A 26,960-nucleotide genomic window follows, 5' to 3' on the forward strand; every position below is an offset into this window, starting at 1 on the left:
TACAGAGGCGTGCATGTGTGCCCATGGTTGAAGTATGACTGCAGTGTTCATTCAGTACAATGCCAAGTGGTACTTATATAGTCAGAAAAGGGCTTACACTGTCTAAAATTGCATCAGGTACATGTAGGATGATAGCAGCAGTGAATGATGCACATTTCCTGTATTGTTCTTAAACATGATTCTTCTTTATAAAAAAATGGACCTGTGCATCAGTAAGATTTGTACGACCTGCCTCTGCAGTCTGACTCACTCTTGAAGCACAGATGGGGGCTAGGGTCTAGAGGGAGAAGTGTCATACCCACACACACCAAGGGACAGTTCTGAATGCCAGCTGTGATATGAGGCAAATATAGATCTGCAGGTTATGTTTATCTCAAGCAAATACTGCATGGGTTCATTGATATAATGGCAAAAATTCTGCAGAAATTGGCAAATAAAATCTCGCTGTCTTAATTAGTCTTTTTATACTAAGATGTTGACGAGTCAGTCGATATATGCACGTATTTTGAAGGGCATTGCACGTGTCGTATTTCGTCATTATTATTATCTTTTTTCTTTTTTTTTACATTTTCAAATGAGATTTTGTGACATGAATAATTCATTTTCATCTGCTCACACATTCCCTCATTCATTCGTATTCGGTAAACACTTTATCCTAGGCAGTATAGCAGTGGATCCAGAGCCTATTGTGTTAACACAGGGTGTGAGGTGGGAATCCAAGGGATCCGTCTATCGTAGGACACCAAACATACAGACATTCACACACTCATCACACCTAGGGGAAATATAACACCACCAATTGATCTGGCGTGTTTTTGGAAAGGGGGAAGGAAACTGGAGAACCCTGGGAAAACCCAGCCAGAGGCCATACAGAACTCTCAAGAGGGGAACCTGAAGCTGTAAGGTGGAAATGTTTGAAATATTCGGATGAAATATATCACTTTTATATTTTGTTATATAAATAAATAAATTAAGTAATTAATTGATAAATCAATCAATCAATCAATCAATAAATAAATAAATAAAGTTATCCGCATATGTAGCAGTATATACGACTATGTGGGATTTTGTGGCCATTTGAAGCCCAGCATTGCCGGTTCTCAAATAAAAAGGAGCTTTAGCTCTCAAAGTCTTTATCATTCCTTCCTCGTCAACGGTCTTGCCGGTCTTCATTCGCCAGAAATCCGTTACAGAGAACTACTTGTGCTTTAAACATGTGACCAAGCGTGAGAGGGGGCGACGAAAGACCTCGCACCCGCGTCTACCGGCGACTATCCGCTCAGATGCACCTCTCTCTCTCTCTCTCTCTCTCTCTCTCTCTCTCACACACACACACACACACATACACACACACACCCGCGCGCGCGCGATGCCGGAGTAGTAGGGTCAGGGGAAAGAAGCGCTTTTGCTGACTTTCTAACGGAATATCTAATACACAAGCGTTTACGCACAAACCTCCATCGCTTTCTTTAGCGCGAACCGTGTCTCTTTTTGACCGTTTTTAAAGGATACCCCTTTTTTCGTTTAATGAAAGGTTGTTGGCTACCAGGCACATCCAAGTCGCGATCACTACGCGCAGCATCATGGATGCGGTTCCTTACCGAAGTTGGCCAGCGTGCGAGAGCGCGAGCGCGGACTGAAAAGCGCAATCGGGTTTGGCTCTGTTGCGAACTCATTACTGTGCGTGTCATTATTCCTAAATCCAAATACACGCATGAAGGATCTCGTTAAACTGGAAATGGCTGATGAGCAAATTTGGAGCACGAATGGGACGCGCTCAGATGAACTTTGAATGGGGCTCTTTGTCGGGGTGAGTTCAGGCAATTTCTTTTCTATCCTGTTAGCCTGGATATAAATGTATTAGCAAAATGGACTTTAATACTTTATGCTGCGTAATGCTGCATTTTCATAAAAATGTATAAGATGCTCATATGAAAAGGTATCCTAAAAAATCACCAGAAACCACATGGTGATTTTTTTTAATTAGGTTATGCTCGAAATTCAAGCTGGTCTGGTATAACATCTGGGAAGCCGGTCCAGCTGTTAACTAATCATGATCCCAACTGATATTACTGTGAAACTGGTCTACCACGAATCAGTTAAAACATCCAGATACCATTAGCAATGATCCCGTGCATGCCTTTATTTAATTCCAGTGGAGCCTATAGCGCATGAATAACAGGAGAGACAGGATAATATTACTATTACACATCGAACTGAGCTCCTGAGCAGTAACTCTAATCACTTGAAGAATGTTCATGTCCATGTGATATGTGATCTGTGCTGTATATTCTCTTCTATTCTCACTCTTTAACCCTTTCTCCCAGTCTTGCTTTCACAATTCACTTGAGTGCACTGTGGTTTTATTGGCATGACTGTATAGATTATAATACTGTCAAATTATTAGGAAATAATGAGAGCATTAACAATAAAACTAGCAATATTTTTAGGAATAACTACAAACAAGAGTGCCAACAAAACTGCTAATGATAATACTATAATAATAATATTAATATTAACAACAACAACAGGTATATTAGCATTAACAGTGGGGTAGAAGCTGAGAACAGGAGGTCAGTGTTACCTACTGTGTTTCTCTCTCTCTCTCTCTCTCTCTCTCTCTCTCTCTCTCTCTCTGTTTTTCTCCTCTATTACTTATTATGCGTTCCATTTTCTCTTTCCCTGACTCTTGCTCTCTCTCTCTCTCTCTCTCTCTCTCTCTCTCTCTCTCTTTCTCTCTCACACACACACACGCACTCTCTCTCTCTCTCTCTCTCTCTCTCTCTCACACACACACACACACACACACACACACGCAAACACAGACTTTGTTGATATTCCTCCAGACGTCCAAATACCCAACAGGGAAGAGCTGACTTGTGTCAAGTGTTAGTGATGCATGAAGTACAAGCTTCAAACTTTCCAAACAGCATATGTCCAGTGACTGATTTATTTAAATATACTCTTTTAAGTCTCACTGAATAGGGGGACAGATAAACAGACATTTTGATAACCTAGGAAACTCGTATGAATAAATGCTCAAGTCAGCCTAGAATAAAATAAAGCTTTATAGGCACTGCACAGAGACAACCATATGAAACACAATAATAGTGTGTAATATATAAATGATCTAGATGCTTGAATGCAAATACGTAAATTGGATAAGAATTCCTGCTGACAGTAAAAGATAACAATATATTATTTTCATCAAGAAGGAATGAGCAGTTGAATCATAAATCACATGCTGTGTATTTATTGGCAGCTCTGTAGAAGGGTGTGTAATGTAGGGATTTGGCAAGATATTGTGCAGTACATCAACTTGGGTTGTCACAGATGGAGCAAATGCATTGCAGCAAACTGTGTGTGATTTTTCTATAGCCATTGGAAAGAGCGTAGCAGCCAATGCCCGGTGAGGATTTTAGCTGAGTGCTGTTATGTGCCTGTTTATTACACACAGTAGGCTCACTCTTCAACTTTCTAAAGATTCAGTCTAAAAGCCTGCACAATTCACGGCTTAGGTTGTACTGGGAATGCTCACCTTTTATTTTCTTTCCGGAGATTTTGTTAAAAGCAATAAAAGATGCCATTAAACAACTGGTTTTGGCCTGTGTTGAATATTAGGTGAATGCAATGCATCAATAACATTAGCAAGAAAATCAATCAGAGCGCACTTGGACAGAACAGTTTTATTAGATCTTGGCAGAGACTTGACCAAGAGACTCAGGGGCGAGCCGGCACAATTGTAAGCTTTTATTTTTTATTTTATTTTAAGCACGCAACAATTATTTAGCCTATATACTTCCTATCTATTATCATGCATTCACAGTTGTTCCTTTTATTAAGTGCAAGCTTATCCATATCAGACTGCTGTACGTTTTTTAAGAAACCAGGTGTTCCTGTACTCCTGACAAATCAACACAGTTGTAACATCACATGCCTAAGATCAGGTGTAACACTCAGAAATCACCGAAATGCCGAAGACATGCAATTACATAAAAATCTGAAGTTAAAGCACAATATAGTACATTAATTACTTGACACGGTATACATTTAAAAATATTGGAAGTCTATAATTCATATATGTAGAAGTTCACACAGAACAATTGCCTGTTAGATGCTGTGATAAACAACTGAAAGGCAATACATAACAGATACTGTAGTGTGCTAAATGTGGCAGCGCTGAGATAGAAAAGACATGCACCCTCTAATTACCGGCCTCATAAATATGTATTCGATTCAATTGACAATGTAGAGATAATAAAGGCGTTATAATATTTTTGTTTGTTTCATTATTTTGTTTTATTTCATTTTTTATGTTACCAGTCATGGAAAAATCAGACTACCAAATTGCAACCCAACTGTTACACCCATGCTTTCTCACCATCCTGCAAACTGAAGTAGCCTGTAAGGGAAGATATCACAAATGTCTCCAAAGTGCACCCAAATTCCCGCTGAACACAATACAGTAATGAAGTCACAGGTGCATGCATGCATTTACAGAAAACATGTGTGGGAACGGTAATTGTGCAATTGTGCCGGCTCTCCCCTATTGTATTTTGCATGTTCTGTCTGCGAGATATATATTTCATTGTTCATAGTTCTCTATGCAGAAAAGCCACCAGCACAACTGCAGTAAGAGTCTGGATAATTCATATTCTTTACTGTGGGCACATATAACTGTGTCTGTGCTCAGCAGAGATAATAGTCTCAACAGGATCACTGCTATCCCTTTTTTTTAGGTTTTAAGAGGTAGAAAAGACTTTTGCAGCATACAGGATAAACACAAATGGTAGCTAACATGGCCCACTTTTCCTCAAGGGCTCATTTAGCCCATTCAAATGGTTGCAGGAAGAGATCAGAAGCCATGAGAGCTGGACAAATGCCCTTCTTAGCCAAGTGAATGTGTCACACCGAGCCTTGCTGAAGCCCTTTTCTTCAAATGGTTATCTACAGGTAAAGTGTCTCTCTAACAAGCCCTCAGATTAATGAATGACTCGTGCGTGAAGGCTCCACTGCGGCTATTGTAAGAGATCACAAATCCCAGGGTGAGCGAGTGATTGGCTGAACATGAAGCAGGCAGTCAGGCCTGAGCAGAAGAGAGGCTTTGTGCTGAGCAGCCATAGCCCATTATTTTATGATAATGAGCAAAACTGGCAGATCACTGAATTTGTCCTGACTTTGGGCTTTATGCGAGACATATGAGACCAAAGAAGGGCTTAGGAAGATTGGCTTGCTGATTAGAGCCTTAAAACAATGACTTCCTGGAACTGTAATGAAGAATGCCCTTAGACTGCAGGCTTTTATGAGTTTACGGTAGAAATAATGAGCATGAAAGTATGAAAAAATGGAATTAATAGTTAACACTTTTTATGCATTATATACATATCGGCCATAACAATTAAACCATTGACAGGTGAAATAAATAACGTTGGTTATGATACTTTTCATAAATTTGGATGTATTAGGCAGCATGTGAACAGTCAGTTCTCAAAGTTGATGTGTTGGAAGCAGGAAAAATGACAGTCAGCAAGTCAGCAGATGTAGTTAGATTCTCTAGGAAATTTTGGGTCCATCCTGACTTGGCCCCCAGATCTCAATCTGATCAAGTATATGTGGGATGTGCTGGACAAACAAGTCAGATCCATGCAGACCCCACCTAGCATCTTAGAGGACTTCAAGGATGGGTTTTAAATGTCTTGGTACCAGCACACCTTCAGAGGTTTGGTCGAGACCTAATGGTTTAGAGGTGTTTTGGCAGTGTTATGGTTTTAATGTTATGGTTGATCAGTGCTTATTTTAAATCCAGATTTGAATATGTCAGCTAGTAGAACTCATTGCCAGTGGTGTCATTTGGAATACCTCTTCCACCAATAAGTCTAATCCTTCTTGTTACTAATTTGTATGCATGAAATCCATAGAAAATATAATTTTAACTGCTACTGGAAAAAACTTGTTTGGTTCAATTCCAGTATTTAATCAGTTCACGGCTGGTCACAATGACCAAGCTTACAAACATTTGACCACTAGATTTTAGATAAATTGTGTTAAGAAGGTACCTGGGGCAGATGTGCAGATAAATGGGACAACCAGAAAACAGAAATCCTCCAGGGCTAGGAGGACATCTAAAAAGATATATCATATCTTAATAGATATATTATATCATAAATTTATAGTGAATTCTGTAAATAATGTGATCTAACTCAGTTATATAATGGTTTGTTTGACAAAGCTAATAATGTTTGCTACAGTTAATTTTATTATTTTAATGTAAAAACCATAGAGAGAAATGCCCAACATGTATTCTTCCTGGTACTGTCAGCCCTATTAGGCTGAAAGGAGCAGCAAGACTTAATAAAGTAATAAAATTCAGGATAAAAGTAACCCTGGAGTGATCTGGAGGTGATCTATCTAATATTTTTTATAATATCAATCTTAAATTAAAGAACAGCCTTCATGAGTAAAAAAGACTAAAAGCAACTGGCTGATTTGGGGAAAAAAAATCCTTCTTAAGGAGTAAAAGGATTTTTTTTTGTGACAAATTCACAATGCATTGTAGCTCTAAAAGCAGTTGTTAAACCTGTAAAAAGCTTCGGGGTGATTCAGAGGACTTCCATGTCACTGAAAAATAATCAAAAACAACCCTAAATGGCTGGCTAGGATTTAATGGCACAATTGAGTTAATGTGTTTGAAATATTTCATGCCAACAAGCTTTTAAATGCTATTGTCTCAATTGCTGGAGGAATGCAGTTATTGTGGAGTTAGAGAGACAAGCAGTCACCTTGTTTATATGAGAAGTAATTGAGTACCAGAAGAGAGCAAGGCTTTGACGTCTCTCTTCTACTTGCCCAAGGCTTAAATAATACTTCTATAAACAATAAAATTTTTAGTGACCCCAAAAAGAAAAAAAAAATCTGATCTTTTTCCCAAAAAGTAAGACAACATTCAGAAAGCAGATGTGGGATAAAGAAATACAACATATCATTCAATAAAACTGACCATTTTTGGCAAGAATAACATGAAGTAAATGATTTCTGTAGGTTTTTAGCAGTCTTTTACATTGTTTTGGATTAAGTCTGGCCTGCTCTTCTTTACAACATTGCTTCAGGTCATTGATGTTTCAGGACGTTTGTTTATGCACAGCTCTTTTAAGATCTCCCTCCAGAGCATCTCATCTGGGTTGAGATCTAGACCTTGACTTTAGCATACCATGCATACCATTCTTGATTTGTTGCTTTTTTAGCCATTCAGACATTGATTAGCTGGTGGATCATTGTCCTGAATATACTGGGACATACTCTGCTGGGAAGATTGGCAACCTTTTGAGTGTAGAATGATGAAGTTTATATTGTTTGGAGGTGACCTTATAACCTTTCCCAGATTGATGAGTAACTGTTGCTTCTCTGTGGTCTTATCTGATGTCCTTTCTTTCTTTCTTTCTTTCTTTCTTTCTTTCTTTCTTTCTTTCTCATTTTATATAAAGGTAGTCACATTCCTTGATAATTAACTAACCGTTAATTTCTTTATTTTTTAGAAAGATGATGGTTCTGAATGTTGGTTTGCTCACATTTGTTCAAATGAGCATGTAGATTTTTGTTTTCCTTTAGAAAATCACTTTCAATTTATTATTTTTATGCAATGTTATTGTAGCATGATGTACATTATGAACTCCATCCATAAGTATAGTGCTCAGGGCTGTTTCTCAAAGAATTCTTATCTAGGACAGAGCATGTCCAACGTAATGCCTCTTCTGTTATTTACTAATGAGCTTCATGCAAGTATGATGTTTTTGGGGATACCCAACCCAAAAGATCAGCCTCATCAGCCGTTTTTGAAATACTTAATAACAAATCCCACACTTCCTCTAAGCTTAAGAATTGACTGTTGACTGTTTCAAAGACAGGCTTTAAAAAATCAGAGTAAGAAGATAGCATTACTGGGCTGGAGTATGTATGACCAAAGTTTGTGTGACTACTTTATTTATAGTACTTGAGTAGTAATTTTCAAAAGTAATCAACTGATCATGTTTTGCGTAATTAAAGCAAAAAGGATTCAGGGCATAATAGGTAAATGCTGATGAACAGCAAATAACACGTCAAACTGCTCTTCTATTAACAGCTATAGACTTCCACTGGTGTGGATGATGTACGTGGATCAGCTGAATTTATTGATTTATGGAAGTATGGAAGAACGTGTCCTTCCACAGGTTACTCCAAACTAATAATGACCCAGGGCTTGAAAAGCCATGTTCAACTCCAGCCTTGGTAACACCATAAGCACTCTAATCTATCTGAGTGGGATTACATAGCAATGTCCATGCAGTGCTGGTCTTGACGGAATTGGCTACACCAGAGTGTAAGAATTTTATTTGCAATTTATGTAGCTTTATAGGACAACAACAATAACTGCAGGAGCAGGCAGGATTAGTTAGAATTCCTTCAGGGAGAGGTGAGATAAACAGAACAGCCCTGCTCACACATCCATGTGATATGAAATAAATTGATTATGAAATTATAATTAGATATATACAAAGTTATTTAAGATGCTTTTTTAATGTTTGATTGCATTTCCTGTATACTGTATGATAATCGACATCCTTACAGCAGCAGGTAATGAAGGTATTACTCAACTAGCCTATGCAGTCTCTAGTATATATATATATTTGTAAAGAGTACTCCATCCTGTTGCCGTACTTCTGGTTGGAGTTCTCAGAGGAGAACTCAGAGGCCACTTGATGCTGATAAGGATGGCTTCACATGGGTAGCTTGCAGATACATAGGATTGCTCTAGATACACTTACAGTAGAAACCATGGAGAATGCTTTGGGCTGGTATTGCCACAAAACATTTTAGCTCTCACTTTCAATGCACCTTTACAGAATGTTTAGAAACATAGAAAAACATTATAAAGTTTAAGGTTAAGTTACTATTTATCGCAAACATTTTTCCCTAATGAGCAAGCCTGAGGTGATGGTGGTGAGGAAAAACTCACTGAGTTGATATGAGGAAGAAATCTTGAGAAGAACCAAGCTCAGAAGGGAACCCATCCTCATTTAGGTGACACTGGACAGTAAATAATGTCCTTTCTTTAACAGTCTCAAGTCTCCATCAATGAACAGCTGATAACTTTAACAAGATAGATTATTTCTTATCACATATCCCTTTTGAGTCTGGTTCTTCTTAAAATGTCTTCCTAATGTGATCTCAGGGAGTTTTGTTCTTGCTAACATCACCTCTGGCTTTCTCATTAGGAATAAATTTAACATTTATTTTTTATGTAAAGCTGCTTTGTGACAATATCCATTTTAAAACCGCCATACAAATGAAATTGAACTGAACTGAATTTCTAACACAATTTGGGGCATAATGTTTAAGTTCTGAAATCTTAGCTTCACATTCGCACTCCAGGCTTTAAAACCTGTATGGTTTAAGTGCCACAAATGAACCATAATAATCATTGCACTCAAGGGCACTGTAGGCGTCTTGCACCATTTGCACCAGGTCTTCTTGGTCATGTATTTTTAAGAGATACCTATATGCACTTTCGCCAAGTTTTATAGGTGCTTTTCTCTTGTGCTGCTGCAAGACACACAATGATATGCAGCTAAATAAAAATGCAAAATGAAGAACTTTACGAGCAAAAGTGCAATAATTAAAACCATCTCTTTTTCATTATCACCACAACCACCAGCTAAACGGTTTGTTTTATTGGAGGAACAATCAGGACTTTGTCATGTTACAAACATTTTTTATTTCAGTGAACTCTTACATTTAATAAGAATGGGTAATTGATTAAATTCATGTGAATATACATCATTTTTATACCAGAAGCCATAAAGAGAAATTTATAACACACCTCAGATGATGCAATTCATTGCCCAGATGATCCTATAAGGCACTGTCTTGCAAAAGAGAGAGAGAGAGAGAGAGAGAGTACTGAATATCACTTCAAAATCCAGTTAAGTGTTTATTTTCATTTTTAATTTAAAATTATGAATAAATCCTGTAAAGTATAAGGCCCACTAGACACTCAAGGGATATTTTCCCCCCAAATTCATTATTAATGATTGTTAAGAACGCTTGCATTTATTGTACACTTCGGCAAGCTTTTCATCTGGGGTCTCATGTGTATTTATTTATTTTATTTTTTTATTTATTTATCTCACAAGCTATCTGTTCCCCCTTTCTCAAAGCGGCAGCCAGATTAGACAGCATATCTGATGCAATATTTATTGACCAATACGATGGCCATGTAATATCTATGTTTCATTTACTTTGTTTTATTGCCTTTCGTTTGATCCACTTTGATCCAATTCATCCGTGTTTAAGCACATCTTTAGGTGTGTGTTTATCCCCTTTTTGTCTCAATTAAGACTTTTTAGTCCTGAACTGAATTTTATTGTGCAAAGTTCACCACATACCCCTCTACCCAGACAATAATGATGAAGAAAAAGGTTGGGTTACTGTACTTGTATAACTGAGTCCATCAACTCGGTGGCAAAGCATCTTCTTTTTTTTTATTATCAACTCGGTGGCAAAGCATCTTCTTTTTTTATTATATATATATATGTATGTATAAAATATATAAATATTTTTTTTTTTATATGAGATACTGGAACAGACGGTCAGAGTCAAAAGCAGCCCACACACTTGTGTTCTTGTTTTATCCTCTAAATATCATTCAATTAAACACCTTCGAGAACTCTCAAGCTTCTTTAAGGCCATTTAGAAAGAACGAAAGGGAAAATAAAAGTTCAGTGTCGTTTATTTGGCACTGGCATGAATCTCCTGTGCAGAGTCGAGCTAACCTGTGTGGGTAGCTGCTGATGGCTGGTGTCGATGGGCCAGAAGTGATTTCTGAGTCAAAGAAAGAAGAGCTCAAGAGAACACCATCTTTTTTCTGTTATGTATATATACAGTATACAGTCTTAAAATGTTGCATAAAAATTGTTTATGGTAAGGGGCATCTGGTATAAATGTGCAAACAGGGATAAGTTTCCATATGCAGAAAAACATCAATGTAAGTTTTCATTTTTGGCATCTACATCAGATTTTTTTGCTGGTAAAAATGTCTTAAGGCAGATTACTTTCCACTTTTACGGAGAAGTGCAACGGCTCAACCAATAGTATGGTATGTACAGTATAAGCGAACCTGGGGCTGATTACTTTCTAACCCAGACTGTAGATTCATGCAGCCTCATGTCAGGCAATTAAACAGAGACATGAAACACACCCTAGTTTTTGTGTGTATTAGTGTTAAATTATTTAATCCCACATCCATAACACTTTCAGCTGTGATTGAGAAGGCATGTGTGATTGGGAATAGAGTCATGAGTGTAATAAATGCAAATGAGCTGAATTATTTACTCATACACTCACTGTCCACTTTAATAGGAACAATTGCTTGTTTCTGATAGGAAATCAGAAAATTACACAGATACAGAACATCAGAATGAAATAGCATTTTGAAATGGTTGTTGGTTTGGGAGAGACTGCTGATCTCCTGGGAATTTCACGCACAAGTTTTTAGATTTTGCAAAGAATGGTGCACAAAACAAAAACATTTGGTGTGTGGAGAATGTGCAGAATGAAACATCTGGAGTGAAGACTTGTCTGAACTGACAGGAAGTCTACAGTAACTATATTAGCACTCTTTACAGGTTTGGTGAGCAGAAAAGTGCCTCAGAATGCACAAACACATCAAAACTTTTTCACAGACTTCAACTGTCCAGTTTTGTTGAGTGTGTGCCCATGATAGCCTCAGATTCCTGTTCTTGGCTGACCGGAGTGAAACCTGATGCATTCTTTTGCTCTTGTAGTCTCTCCACCTCACGGAGAGTGCTTGTTGAGATGCTTTTCTGCTCACCATGTTTGCAGAGAATGCTTAAATAAGTTATTAGGCCTTATCTATGATGACAGTTACTCTGACATCTCCTATCATCAGGGACAGACACTCATTTAATTTCACACCATTTTGTGTAAATGCTAAAAACTAGAGACTTACAGTATGTGTGAAAATCCCAGGAGATCAACCGTTTTCTTAAACACTCAAACCAGCACATGGCACCAACAAACATGCCAAGTCGCAAAGACCATATTTTTATCATTCAGATGAACAGTAACTCAAACTCTTGACATGTTTTTGCATGATTGTATGCATTGTGCTGCTGAAACATGATTACCTGGTTGGATAACCAGATAATCAGAAATAAGCAAGTGTACAGGTGTTCCTAATAAACTGAAGTGGACAGTGTGTACTTCAGTTTATTAGGTGTGCTTATTTCCTTAACGTGTCTTTGGGGGTTGGAAGTAGATAGAATAAGCACACATTGTCCAAACAAAGTACAAGAAAGGACCAGAAGTAAAAACTTCACAGAGGGCCAGATGACCAGATTTTATTTGAGCAAAAAATCGACAGCTTTTCTGTTTACCGTGTTTAATATTTAAAGGGAACCAACAGCACAGACCCAGTAGAGCATTAAAAACTTGAAACACAAAACGAACAGCAAAACTAGAAATTCTGAATTCAGCTGCATTGTCTTCTGTCTTTACGTGTGTGTAAGACTTTCTGTGCAGCATTCTGATTTTGCCATGGTTAACACTTATAATGCATAAGATAATTTCACATAAGATTTAAATTGTCCTTTTTTAATATGACAGACAGCTTCAAGTCAAAGTCAGAGAAGCTTTATTGTCACTTCAACCATATACAGTATAGCTTATGCAGTACACAGTGAAATGAAACAACGTTCCTCCTGGACCAGAGGTGCTACACAGAACAAAAACAAAGTACAGGTGACGTGGACAAACATAGAGCTAAACTATTACTACAAGGTGCATAACTTAAAAACTAAACATACAGCATAAGTGCACAGGATGACAAGACAAGACAGTGCAGACAAACAAGACACATAACGCAGACTATGTTCAAAAGGACAGTGTTATACAGTGAGTGCAAAGAAGGATAGAAACAGGTTTAGGGACAGTGAATATAGCAGCAGAATATTTTTGTTATAACAGATAGAGATATTTAAAGTGACGTGTGCATGTAAACAAGATCAATTTAGTGTGTGTCCGTCTGTGTCCAGCTCAGTTCAGTTCTCTGTTGGGAATAGTTCACTGTTGTGTGTGTGTGTGTATGATAGAGGGTTGTGCTGGAGGGTTGTGCTGATGGCATCGTCCGTGGAGTGATTTGGACGATACGCAAACTGCATAGGGTCTAGTGAAGGTGGCAGCAGGTTCTTGATGTGCCTCATGACGAGCCTCTCGAAGCACTTCATGATGATGGGTGTGAGTGCAACAGGACAGTAGTCATTGAGACAGGAAACTGGAGACTTCTTCGGCACAGGGATGATGGTGGTGGACTTTAGGCATGTTGGGACGACGAAGCTGCTCAGGGAGATGTTGAAGATGTTGCTGAAGACATCCGCTAGCTGTTCTGCACACTCCCTGAGCACTCTGCCAGGAATGTTGTCTGGTCCAGCAGCTTTCCATTTCTTTAGCTTGAGTTAAAAAGGAAAGCCATGGCATGAGTTAAAGTATCAAAACTATCCACTGTATTCACTATTCAGAATAACATAAAGCCAGTTTTTTTGTAATTACTATGGATTGCTCTGAAAATAGAATGAAACTAATAGAAAAGCAGTGCAATTATAAGAGCAAATGTATCGAGTTTAAGCGGATAATATAATACATAAAAAATATTCCATTTTACCACAGAGGCTTGTAAAATTTACAATTATTTTTATATTCACCCAGATAGAGTTCCTTAATTATTTATAACGCAACAGGCTTATTCTTTGTGGACAGAATGAAGCATATTTTGTAAAGAGAAATAGGAACAGTCCCATAAGGCTCTGACCCATTTCAATACTTATACAATAGGGATAGGCCTAAATTCATAATATATTATTATTATTATGATTGTTATTATACATGTGCCATTTTGAAGGTGTTATTTATGCATGCTTAACTTGCTATTACCAGCACGTCATAATCATTTGTCATCGTTTTTAATATTAGGTGTCTTATTAAGAGCTGTTAACTTCATTTTGTTGTTTTGTAGCACTGTGAACACACAATGACAATAAAGAAGTTCATTTCAGTTCAGGTCAGTTCAATAGAATTCCTTCAAACTCTGCTGAAGATTTGGCATTTTTTATTTTTGCAAGAGTTGGTATGCTATATATTTGTGTATACCCATTTTATCAGTAAAAAAATATATACTCTAATGTGCTTGTCCTTTTCATTTTCACTTCATGTTCAAATTGTCCTACAATATTGTATTCCTAGTAATTCCTCTCTCTCTCTCTCTCTCTCTCTCTCTCTCTCTCACACACACACACACACACACACACTCTCATGCTCTTTCTCCTTCTTCTCCATCTCTTTTTTCCCTTCCTTTTTTCCACGTCAGTGCCATTAACGTAAAATGTCTTACAGTGCAAATTACTGAACACATCTAGTCATTATGCTCACCAAACAAAATGGCATTCTGTTAAATACAAATTGCCTTTTGGCCAATCGGACAGCCATTTCTATGAAATGTTTTCTTTCTATTACTAGAAATAACTGGTGTTTTTTTCCCCCAGAAATCGAATCGAACTTTGTAATCATTTCATGACGCAGCGCAGCGTATTTTATAGGCATTAAACTGAAAGCATGCAAAACATGCAGCGCAGTGTACCTGTGCAAAAAACTGTGAAATGTTTATATCTGGAATAAAACAATTTGATGTGTGCTGTTATAGAAAAAGAGTTACTTTCACCAGCACAGAGGATAAGTAATTTTAGTATAACAGCATGCTCAGTGTTTCTTTCCCTATACCCCAGTAATTTACCAACAATTTAAATGTTTTGTTAAATTAATTATAACATTTATATTTTATTCTTTATTATATATATAGAATTACAAGAAATCCAAATGCATTTCACTTTCAGGTTTTAGCAGCACAAAATGGTTAGTGATGGCTTGTCTTTTTTGGCCAACAATACTAATATTTAAAGGTCTAAGTATGATGAGCTTAGGATAGTTGCTGGGAATCATTAAGTCTTTGTAAATGGATGAAATGGCTAAATCATTGGCAGCTGCTTGGGCCAGCTTATGGTGAAGTTATCATAATCAGTGCTTCAAAGGTGGATAACTGTTGTCGTGTGGATTCAGTAATTGCCCATTCACTTATGCAAACATCCTAATCACATTTCCTATGCTTCCTATGCAGAGAATGCAGAGAAGCAAATGTAAAGTCTGACATGGGAGTATATACACCAATATGTTATGATTATAGAGGTTGTGTCTCAATCAGTTTCAAGTTTTCAAGTTGTTACTCAGAATATCATGTATTCATGTATTCATATATATATATATATATATTACTATATATAATATACTGTATATATTAATCTGACTGCTTCAGATTAAAATAAATAAATATAAATGGAAAATAACTGGAACAATCTATATATACAAATGTATTAAAAAAAAAATTAGGGACAAATTTGGGATAAATACAAATAAATTTAAGTATTTCTAATTCTAAGTCTAATATTAATCTTGTACTTTTTTGCCTAATATTTAGCTTGTCCACTGTTAAAAGTGCTATACAAATAAAATTGAAATTGAAATGAAATACTTAAAAGTTAACTTATAATATATAATAATTAATTTAATTAATTTAATATATAAAGTTAATTAAAGTTAATTAAAGTTAATATATAAACTTACAGTATACACCTCTATAGATAGCCGACTCCCTGATCAGTGCTACTGAACTAGAAGCTGATTGAGATGCACCCGAAATTATGTTCCTAAACCATTTTTAAATATAAAGCTGTTAAATGAAATGACTAGCTCATGCTAACTGTGTCACAAGAGAAGCTAACAAATAACATATACAAAAAATTAGCAATATACTGCATAGTTCAAATATTGAACACACACAGTATGCATTTTATTCATAAAGTCAAACTACATCCATCATATATATTCATCATTTTTGTATTCATTTTTCCTCTGTTCTGTACAGCAAATTCCATTTTCCAATTTTATTTTATTTTATTTTATTTTATTTGCCTTTTCACTACTTTTAATAATACAGTCATAAGCAGCATTCGGCTGCATGCTGTACTGTGTATGATTGTGTATGACTAATAAAACTTTAATTTCAATTGATCCAGTGACTTACCTTGTTATGTACCCTTACATTCTTGATATATTTACACCAGAGATGTAGTGGAACCTTGTTGTATTTTGGATGCTTCACTTATTTTTTTTTTAGCAGAAACTGGGAATATAATTGCTCTGGCAATGCATTTTTATTCTGTATTCTGTGTGACAAAGCTGGGGCAAGTCAAGGGCTGGGTAAAATGTATTCAGCATGATTCACTGCTAAGAAGAAGCTGACACTGTATGTGTATTGCTGAGTGAATTAGTTAGCTAGGTGGTTAGTTAGTTATTTAGCAAATGGCTGTTTTATTAATTTGAGTATTTAGGACATGCAGCATTTAAATGTTTGTTAATCCCTGAAAGATTGGCTCACTAAGGACGCTCTTCATCCACTTTAACACATTCTACTGTACAATCCTGGATTAATATTTCATATAAGTTGAAATAAAATGTAAGCTACAGATTCCGGGGTTGCTAGTGGGTATTCATCAGGCTTTGCAGCATTTGAAGTGTTTCGCTGTGCTTTTGGAAATCGATACACTTTAATTTCTGGAAGGAAAATTGTTCCTGGCCTGAGGGAACATCCAACAACAAAGCCCTGATTTTAATTTGGACATCCTTTCATTAAATCAAGATACCAATCACATAAAGGAGAGGCAAACAGAGGATGGTTCTTCACTAGTAATTAGAATCATGCTTACTGTCAACTGGCTGTGTTCACGTCCTATGCTCATGATTATTCGTATGAAATGATTTAAAGGTGAATCTAGAGCTTAATGCAGGTTATATAAACACATGCATCTTCCTTCCTTCCTTCCTTCCATCCATCCTTCCTTCCTTCCTTCCTTCCTTCCTTCCTTCCTTCCTTCCTTCTTTCCTGCTATCCTTCCTTCAAACAGGACTGTTCTGTATATCAGAGATTCTCCAGAGAATTAGCAAGACATTCAACAAATAAAAAGAACATATAAATTTATGAATTCATAAAGACGTACTGCTACTACTACTACTACTACTAATAATAATAATAGTAATAATACAGTATTCCTCAAATGCTACAGCAGTGTTGAACTCTTGGGCACAACACATAAACAGTGATTTGCCAAAAAGCACAGAGGGACAAGAAACAGAGACAAAACAGGGAAACAGCAAGTCAGAACAAGTGGCTATTGAGAATGAAAGGTATGTCTCAGTTGAAGCCCCTCTTTCCATGGCTTGCCAGAATGTTGAAGAGCACTGCGTTCTGGGATGCTAGCTGAGTGGCTGTTGGGTTCCACTGGAGGTGCTTCATCATTATGCATGGAAGAGCACAAATGTCGACGCTGAAGAATTAGATGTCATGCTGTAAAAAGGGCAGCTTTTAAAATGTGCTGTAATCACACGAGCAGCATTGTAGCCCATATTGGAGAGTGTTCCTTCTGTCAGCCTGGTCTGCATCTGCTTATCTGGCCATTACATTGTGCCTTTTTTTTTCCGGAATCAACTGACGTCCAGATATTTCCAGAACAGCTCAAATTTTTTGTTGGACATTTTGATAGGATCTGTCATCCTTGCAAACCATTATTGATGTATATAGCGACTTTAAAGCACTTTTGTACCAAATGCCATAAATGTAAAAGGTTTTACACAATACAGTATTATTACCATGTGATACAAGACATATACAGCCAAATTGTGTGCACAGAAATGTAGGACTAACGGCTTTAACGCAAAAACCGAACCAGTCACATACTTTGTCCTATTGTTCCATTGCTAATATTTTCTAGTACTTTGCTATACTTAGAAGTCGTATAATAAGGAATCTTCCAAAGATAAGTGAATGCTTCTCTATTCCACCAGACAAAATGCTAAACTAAACCCTTCGATGAATAATAGGCATACTGAAATGCTGAAATAGTGTTTTCTCATTTATTCAGTAAAAATAGAAGAAGTCTTTATTTGTCACTTATGCATTACAGCAAAGAATTTGTTTTCCACAGATTCCAGCTTGTTAGGAGACTGGAGTCAGAGTACAGGGTCAGCCATAAAAAAAATCATCCCTAGAGTAGAGAGGGTTGAAGTTCTTGCTTAAGGATCCAACAGTGGCAGCTTGGCAGTAGTAAGGCTTGAACCCCTGACCCTCTGATCAGTAACACAGAGCCTTAACTGTTGAGCTACTACTGCCCCATGAGACTTGGCTGAGACCAGGCTGAAATCTCTGAATCAAACCAAATAATCCCAATAGCTCAAATGACCTGCGACTTAATAAGTGTAAGTTAAATAAAAAAATATGAAATAAATTGTCCCAGAGAATATGTGATTTAATACAGATGACACTGGGCATTTTCTCATTCCTAAAATACTGATATGGAATGTTTGGATACAGGAATCAGGATCCATCTACACATCCCAGATTTCAGCAGGGCCTACAGACTATAGAAGGCAGCTAAGAACTATAGAACCCAAACTCTCTCACGTTCACTTTCACACTCACCAGATTACTGATTACACACACCTGGACTCAATCATCTTCACAGCACTGTGAACACACACACACACACACACACACCGAAGCATTTCAAGTATGCACTCTGTGTTTCTTTGTACCAGTTTATACCAGGCTGTTTAATTCACTGATAGTCTCTCTGGTTTGACCTCGTTTTGATATTCACGTTTTTGATCTTGCTTTGTCTGCTCTTGTTTATGCTGTTTGCTCATTGCCTGACCCTTGCCTGTTGTTTTTTGATTACATCCTTGTCTTGTTTGCCTCGATAATAAAGATCACTGAGTACCTGCACTTCAATCCTCAGCTGCATCCTGATAAGCCCATTGTGTTTTTGTATTTTTTTTTTGTTGTTAAAGCCTGCTAGGATTTAAGAAGTCATGCTTTGTAACTGAAGCACTTGACTTGGAAAAAAAAAGCAGGAAAAATGCAAAGCAAAAATGATGACACAAATATCACACACATGCCAAATATAATACAGAGAATACAGTATAAAAATAATATAAACAATCCTAATAAAAAAAATAAAAAAAATAATTTTATTTATTTATTTATTTATTTATTTATTTATTTATTTATTTATTTATCAAATCAAATTCCAAACCTTCAAAGAGATTTTGTTGAATTTGTTCTTTTTATTTCTTCTTCATTATCGTGGGTTGGTGCTTCACTACTGGGTTGGTGTCGTCTGTAGTTTTTTAACACTGTCAGATATGAAAAGATGAAATTAAATCCCCCTACTGTTTCTTAGACATTTGCTGCCTTTTGGGTGATAGAGATGCAGGTTTTTTCCTGTGAAATTTAAGATCTTGTGCTACTTAATGAACACCTGTCCATCAGTGAAGAACATTCCTTCTGTTAAGATTTGTTGCAAATTATGATTTAAATGAATGCAGTGTGTATTAATCTGCATCTCATTACTGAAGTTTAGAAGGAAATACTACATATACACACTGGTCAGCCATGTTACTTTTACAAGTACCACCTATCTAAACATTGTTGCAGACCAAGTCCAGCTGCCATAGTATTCCCTAATAGCACTGGCCTCTTTCAGCAGGATAACGCACCCTGCCAAACTGCAAAAACTGGTAATGTGCTGGACAAACAATTCAGATCCATGGAGGTCTCACAGCCTAACTTACAGGATGTAAAGGATCTACTGCTAATGTCTAGGAGCCTTATAATGTCTAGGTGCCTTATAGATAACGACATTCCTATCTCTATATACAATATGTAAAGAGAGAGAGAGAGAGAACCATACTTGATTGGAAAAAAAAAAAAAAAAACTTAATTAAGCATTTGAATTAAGTCTCCTGGTGGTCTGCAGGATCCTGTGCTTTCTTTGCTGTAACCTGGGTTCAGTTCCCAAGCAGGGAGCTAACCCAGCCTCCGAGGGATTAACTCTCAGTGGCTGGTCCCAAGTCTGGATATAAGGTGTGAGGGTTTCGTCAGAAAGGGCATCCAGAGTAAAACCTGTGCCAAAATCTAATATGTGGTCCAGATGATCTGCAGTAATGACCATGAACTGGGAGCAGCCAAAACAACAAGAAGAGTTAGAGTTATCAAGGTTGTTTTTGAGTATTTATTTGATTATCTAAGTCTTTAATTTTTAGTCATAAAATACTTAGATAATTAAAGATCTCCCTTATACCAGTGGCAAAAAATAAATAAAAATCAAGAGCAAGCTCTCTCCAGCACAGCATGTAGACCTGTAGACCTAGATCTTCAGTGAAGCAAAGAATTAAGATCAATATTTAAGCTGAGAAGATTCAAATGCTTAAAAATAAATCCACTGCATGGCCAGTTCATCCAGAGCCTCACCAGAATACCTGCTGATAAAAGTGCTAGTGTAGAATGGCTGAGCAGCTCTGGGTTGAAAGGAAAGACTGAAAGCCTTATTATAGCAGCTCAGGATCAGGCAATTAACATCAGGTAACATCAACGAACATCTTCAAGCAGCAGGCCAACAGCAAAGGCAGGATATGCGATAACCATCACATCTTGGTTGTGCAAAGATGGCTCATACTGAGGACATGAACCAGAACAAAGTTGCTGGTATAAAATGGAATAAACCCTCATCTGGAGCACCACCATTGACATGGCGGTTCAGACACCTTCCTGATTTGCTATTCCACCACCAGAATAAGAAGAAGCAATGCCTGCTGATCGATGCAGCGATCCCAGATGATGACAACATCATTTTTAAAGAAGGCGAAAAGCTGAGCAAATATAATTAAGAATAATATAATAGATCTGGATATTGTGCTCTGCAGGATAATGGGAGCCAAGAACAAAAGTGTGATAGCCAGGGCTATTGGAACTATCGAGGACAGATTCATCAAAAACCTGCAGCAGCAACCCAGAAAACATACCGCACACATCCTATGCAAAGTGCTGGAACCTCAGCAGCTAACCTCATCAGCTAATTGCAGGAAATAAAATAAATAAAAAAAATAAATAAAAAAATAAATAAAAAAATAAATAAATAAATAATGATGATAATAATAATAATAATTATAATTATTATTATTATTATTATTATCATTGGTGTTGTTGTCGTTGTGATTGTTGTTGTTATTGCTATAGATTCTATTTTATTTTATGTGCATTCTCTTCACTTACATTCACTGTCATTCCAGCAATTTTACTTTTTGCATATTGAAAAAGTCTAACGCATTTATTTTTCACCTTCTCATATACCACTAGCAGTGAGAGTTATGAGAGCCGTGCACACATCTGGTCACATGCCAGACATCAGCTCCTAGACTGTTGTCATAATGCAGTAATGAGATCTTTTTTTCCAACATCTGCTTCAGTCATGGCTTTAGGAAAAAAGACTGACAGCAGCGAAAAAATAAGGACATAATGCCAAGAGCAAAATAATTAGTAAAATAGATACCGGCTGGATATCATGGATGGTGGTGTTGCACTGATTTATAGCATCAATATTTGAAGCTATGGATTATAACTTTTCATGGACAGGCTCATTTTTCATAATTTAATATAAACTGTCATTTTAGCAGACAGAATTTGAATGTGATGTAATGATGTAATCCTAGAAGCACAAGAGGTAAACTCTGAGAGGTTGTCATTGCTTCATATTTTTGTTGTTAATCAGTCCTCAATTTGTCCCTAAGGAAGAAGCAAACACTTATGAGCTTACTGAAAGCATCTGAAGTGCATCCTTATTCTTCTCATTTTCAGACAATTAGCAGACTCGTCTTTCTTCTCTCTATAATCGCAAGATCTCTTGAAGTGATTTTCATTCCCTTAAGGATGCAGGAGAACTTTTGGCTAATTGCCCATGTGTGTGTGTGTGTGCGCGTGTGTGTGTGTACATAATTGCAGGTGTTAATTCTGTTCTTTCTTCCTAGGAGATGGGAGGCCATGTTGATATCCAGTGCTGAGCGTTGGAGCCAGTGAATCCTCTCTCATGGCTTTATGGGAGTTGTTGCTATCTCTCAGCCTTCACTGCTGGCTGGCTTCATGTGCCAGTTTAACTGAGGAAGGCCCTGCTGGACCCCTAGACTGGCTCCTCTCCGACAAGGGCCCCTTCCATCACTCTCAGGAGTACACTGACTTTGTGGAGAGGAACCGCCAAGGCTTTTCTACTCGCTACAAGATATACAGGTGAGTAGAGGATACATCAAGTGAAGTCAATGCTATTTTTTGTAGGTAGGATTATCCATGACAGGTTGGTGTCAATTACTGGATTATTACAAGTACAATTTCTAATACATTTTAACCCTTATTGCTGCATTTAATATCTATGAGCCAAGTTCCTGTTATCACATACGTTATATCAGCTAGAAACTCTTGTCCCGTCATCAGCCTCTGTTTGTTTCAAAAATAAAGCTTGTCATGTTTCTAAAAAAAGATCAGATCTGTCATGAAGACTTCCCCAATAATTCTCCTTACCAGAATCTTCACCACATCATCTTCTATTTGATTAATAACATATTTTCTTATTTTATTTATGTCTTTTTTATATTAGGCTAAGATTCTGACATATAGATCATCCACCATACCAGTAAAGGATACTATAATAGATAGAGGTAAAAGTCACTTGTGGCATTTAAACAAAGGTTCCTCATTGTCACTGACTGATCACTGTTCATGCTAACACTAGGAGGTTAACTGCTGATTAATGCACTCAGTTCTGTTTGGTCCGAGAAATTTATTCTTATTTAGGGCATGCAAAAACATTCAGTGTAATTTATAAAATATATTCACTCTCATTGATAGAGACATATCATTTGATCTAATATCGGAGCTTGTGTTACAGAAAATTGAACACCTTTTGATTTAAGAAATTAAGAAGTCAGTCATGTGTCTAATATAACACAGTGCCAATGTTCATAACTATGGTTGTCTCTCTAAAGATAATTATTTGTTCCTTCTCTCCAATGTGTAACAAAACTGAAATTTCTTGACCTGAAATATACCCCTATTTGAAATGGATTGAATTTACTTGTGGTCTTGAGATAATTTCCTGTTTTACAGAATGTACTGTTTATTTCTGCTCATATTGGCTTTTTTTTTTTTTTTTTTACATTTCATCCTCTGAGACAGGTTGAATTATCCATTAACTCAGCTCTCATATGATATTTTTAGATGTTATGGATATTTTTTTTTTATATTGGAATAGCCTTTTTTGTCACATATACATAACAGCATAGTTCCTTCTTCACATATCCCAGCCTTAGAGGTTGGGGTCAGAGTGCAGGGTCAGCCATGATACAGCGCCCCTGGACTTGAACCCCTGATCTTCCGGTCAACAACCCAGAGCCTTAACCACTTGAGCCACAACCGCCCCTCTATATATATATCTAGAGGGGCGGTTGTGGCATATATATATGTATATGACCCTACTGCAGATAGTGAACACTTCCAGTATCGTGAAATGAAAATGGATGTTTCTCATATATTTGGTGATTATTGTTTTATTGTATTATTGTATTAAATTATTGCTGGAAATTTGGTTCACCATAAAGTAAAAGTATCAGAGTCTCTTCTGTACTCCAGTCATTTTGGGAATGGGGTGTGATCATATGACCATGTGACACAAACATCTGGGTTGATAGACAAGCAAACCTGCTAGAATTACACTGCTTATCTGCTCATTTTATCACTGCCATTTTATTTATTTATTTATTTATTATTATTATTATTATTATTATTATTATTATTATTATTATTATTATTATTATTATTTTTTTTTTTTTTTTTTAGCATTCTGACATAGCACTGATGAACTAATCTCAATAATGTTTATGTTTCTCTTGTGTATGAATCTCAACCACACAGCTCAAGTTTTTCTTTTAAATTTCATTTTTTGACTATTTTTATTTTGACTCTATTTTTCTAACATGAATATTTGTAAAAGGTTTTTCACTCCATGTCACACTGTGTATGTGACAAATAACATTTAATTTGATTTAATCCCCCAAATAGTAAGTGTAGTTAAGGTCTCTATTTTCACAATAATCAGCCATAACGTTGAAGGGGTGGGATATATCAGGCAGCGAGTGAACAGTTCTTGAAGTTGGTGTGTTGAGAGCTGGAAAAATGTGCAAGTGTAAGGATCTAAGTGACTTTGGCAAGGGCCAGATTGTGATAGCTAGACCACCAGTCACATTTTGAGCCACCACCACCCCCATTATGATTTTTTGTGACCAAGTGTGCTTTTGTATTTAAAAAAAAACAAAAAAAAAACATTGCTTGAGTACTAGACTTACACTTATTATGAATGACATAGAGTGTCATCATCCAAAGCATACTGGAGTTCATCATTTTATGGGTGGCTTCATGTTTGCGCCAAAGATGTGGGTTGAAACGAAGCAGCATGTTTGACAGCTGTTTTGCATATAATTGCTAAGACCCCTGAGAAGTAATGTTTATCTAAGCCAGATGTGATCAAGACATGATCCACAAGAACTTTTTTTTTTTTTATTTTTCTATCCCCATGTGTACTCCTCAGGCTTAATTTGAGAGTCTCATGTGCTCAGCACTGTAGATTAACTCTTGTCTCTCTGAGTGTGTTGCATTTGCATTTCATTTACAATATTTAATGTGTCATGTCAGCAAATCTGCTGTTTGGATATTGAAGGAAAGTTTAATGCGTTTAGTTTTTGCTTTCTCAAAAAAAAAAAAAAATCTGAAGGGATAAGGGGTGGGGGGTTTAATGGGTACATTTCCAACATGCCTCGACTAAATCAACAATTATAAACAAGCTCAGATTGGAAAATGCGAGGGGGAAAAAAACACATATTGTGACATTTTTAAAATAAGTCACGGTGTGTATAATGTGGAATATAAAATGAAACATGGAATGCGAAACATTCTGCTGATCTTGCATATATATACTGTGTTGCTAACTACATTTGTAATCTCCAGAGCCTAAACAGAAAAGTTTTAGGATATGAATATTTATAATGACTTACAGGCTTGTAACTAAATATGAATACATTATTTGAAGGAATAGATAATGTCTATTCGTTGATAGATACTTCTAAAGTACTACTGTATCTGGATAAGGGCTTGTCCCAAATGTTCTAAGTGTGACTGTAAATCCATCTATCTATCTATCTATCTATCTATCTATCTATCTATCTATCTATCTATCTATCTATCTATCTATCTATCTATCTATCTACACTATATTGCCAAAAGTATTCGCTCACCTGCCTTGACTCGCATATGAACTTAAGTGACATCCCAACAAAACTCACAAGATCAGGAGGATTTTACTTTAAATATTCTATGTGTGATTCATTTACAAGGTTTATTAATTCATCTTTAGTAATTCCCTGGTCAGGATCTCTGTGATTAGGCTTAAATTAGGCTATAGTTTGTTTATATTCTAGGAAATAGAACCAATTATATAGTAACACTTTATTTATCTTTATTATATAACAAAAGTGTGTGAAGGAGGATTTAAAAAGAAACAATCTCTAATTGAGATCAGTTATCAGTTATCCAGTGGTGTGTGTGTGTTTGTGTGTGAGTGTGTGTGTGTGTGTGTAATAGAAACGATAACCGCAATCCAGCCCAATCTTCCCCAAACATACGCAATACGTGGCAGCATCGCCACAGTTCTTGTACACCTATCAATACATTTAGGAAACAAAGATCAATAAAAACACAAGGTTTCTAATGGAATGACAATAAAAATAACAGACACCACAGTACTCAACTGCTTTCAATATATTTCTATAATATTCAGCAAAGTGCCCCACATTTAACCCTGAGTCAATCGCGGAAAGAAATCTCATTTGAATCGGCTATTAAAAAGAAGCTGTAGACTTTCCACCCTTCAGAATAATACTCTTGGCTACAGCCATGGTAAACATTAAAGACAATTGGAAAGGACAGTGCAGCAATGGGGCAGCCAAGAAGAACAAATTTAATATTAATAGCAAAATGCAATGAATAGAAATAAAAATAAACAGTTTTAAATTAAAGATCAAAGTTGGGGAGAAAAAAAGCTTTACGATATTGAATGCACAAAAAAGAAAAAGCTAAAAACAAAAGCTTTGGAAAGGCTGTTAGGCTTTAGCAATAAATAGAAATAAAACAGATCTGAAAAATTACAGAATGCTTACTATATATAAAACACAGTGTGATAGTAATACATCTGGCAGGTTGCTACCCTGAACAACTGGCTAGATTGTGTATAGCAGGAACTGTTACTGCCTATGACCTATAGTGGCTCATTTCCACAAATTTATTTTCTGTTAGAATTAAACAATACACAAATGGCATAATTGATTTGTGTAAGAATCTTTACTCGAGTTTCTATCTAGCTTCTACCTGACTGAAGCAGAATAAAAAATATATATTATATTAGAATTATCTTTAGGATATATATTATATTATATTATATTATATTATATTATATTATATTATATTATATTATATTATATTATATTATATTATATTATATTATATTATATTATATTATATTAGAATTATCTTTAGGGTAGGAATTAGAGTTTTCTAATACTAGAACTGCAAAAATTACTTTACACATTACAAAAACATTACAAAATAATTTTGCCAACAAACTCCATTATGAAGTATTCCTTCACTCAATAATGAAATCTTTAATATATGTTTAATATATGGTTCATTTTTAATGTTTTAAGAATTCTCTTCCTTAGCATACGCAAATGAAATATTTTGAATATAATCCTTGCTCTTTGCCCAGTCATCGAGTCAGTGTCCTGCTTTCACTTCACATCAGTAATGAAATAAGAGTATAAAAGCACTAAGAGAAATAAGATCTAATATAAGAGAAATAAGAAAAACATATCAAATA

At 36.2% G+C, this 26,960-nt stretch overlaps 1 protein-coding gene across 1 annotated transcript in view; it reads left to right on the top strand.

Moving 5' to 3' along the window:
• Nucleotides 1-1,222: 1,222 nt before the first annotated feature.
• brinp3a.2 (bone morphogenetic protein/retinoic acid inducible neural-specific 3a, tandem duplicate 2) overlaps nucleotides 1,223-26,960 on the top strand; it is a 57,680-nt gene continuing 31,942 nt past the window's right edge. The window contains exons 1-2 of the mRNA XM_058402206.1: nucleotides 1,223-1,810; nucleotides 22,015-22,270. Coding sequence (XP_058258189.1) covers nucleotides 22,074-22,270 — 197 coding nt within the window. The 5' untranslated portion in view covers nucleotides 1,223-1,810; nucleotides 22,015-22,073. The remainder of the gene's footprint in view (nucleotides 1,811-22,014; nucleotides 22,271-26,960) is intronic.

The sequence above is a fragment of the Hemibagrus wyckioides genome, linkage group LG11 (genome assembly GCF_019097595.1).
Source record: "Hemibagrus wyckioides isolate EC202008001 linkage group LG11, SWU_Hwy_1.0, whole genome shotgun sequence".
NCBI classification, from domain to species: domain Eukaryota; kingdom Metazoa; phylum Chordata; class Actinopteri; order Siluriformes; family Bagridae; genus Hemibagrus; species Hemibagrus wyckioides.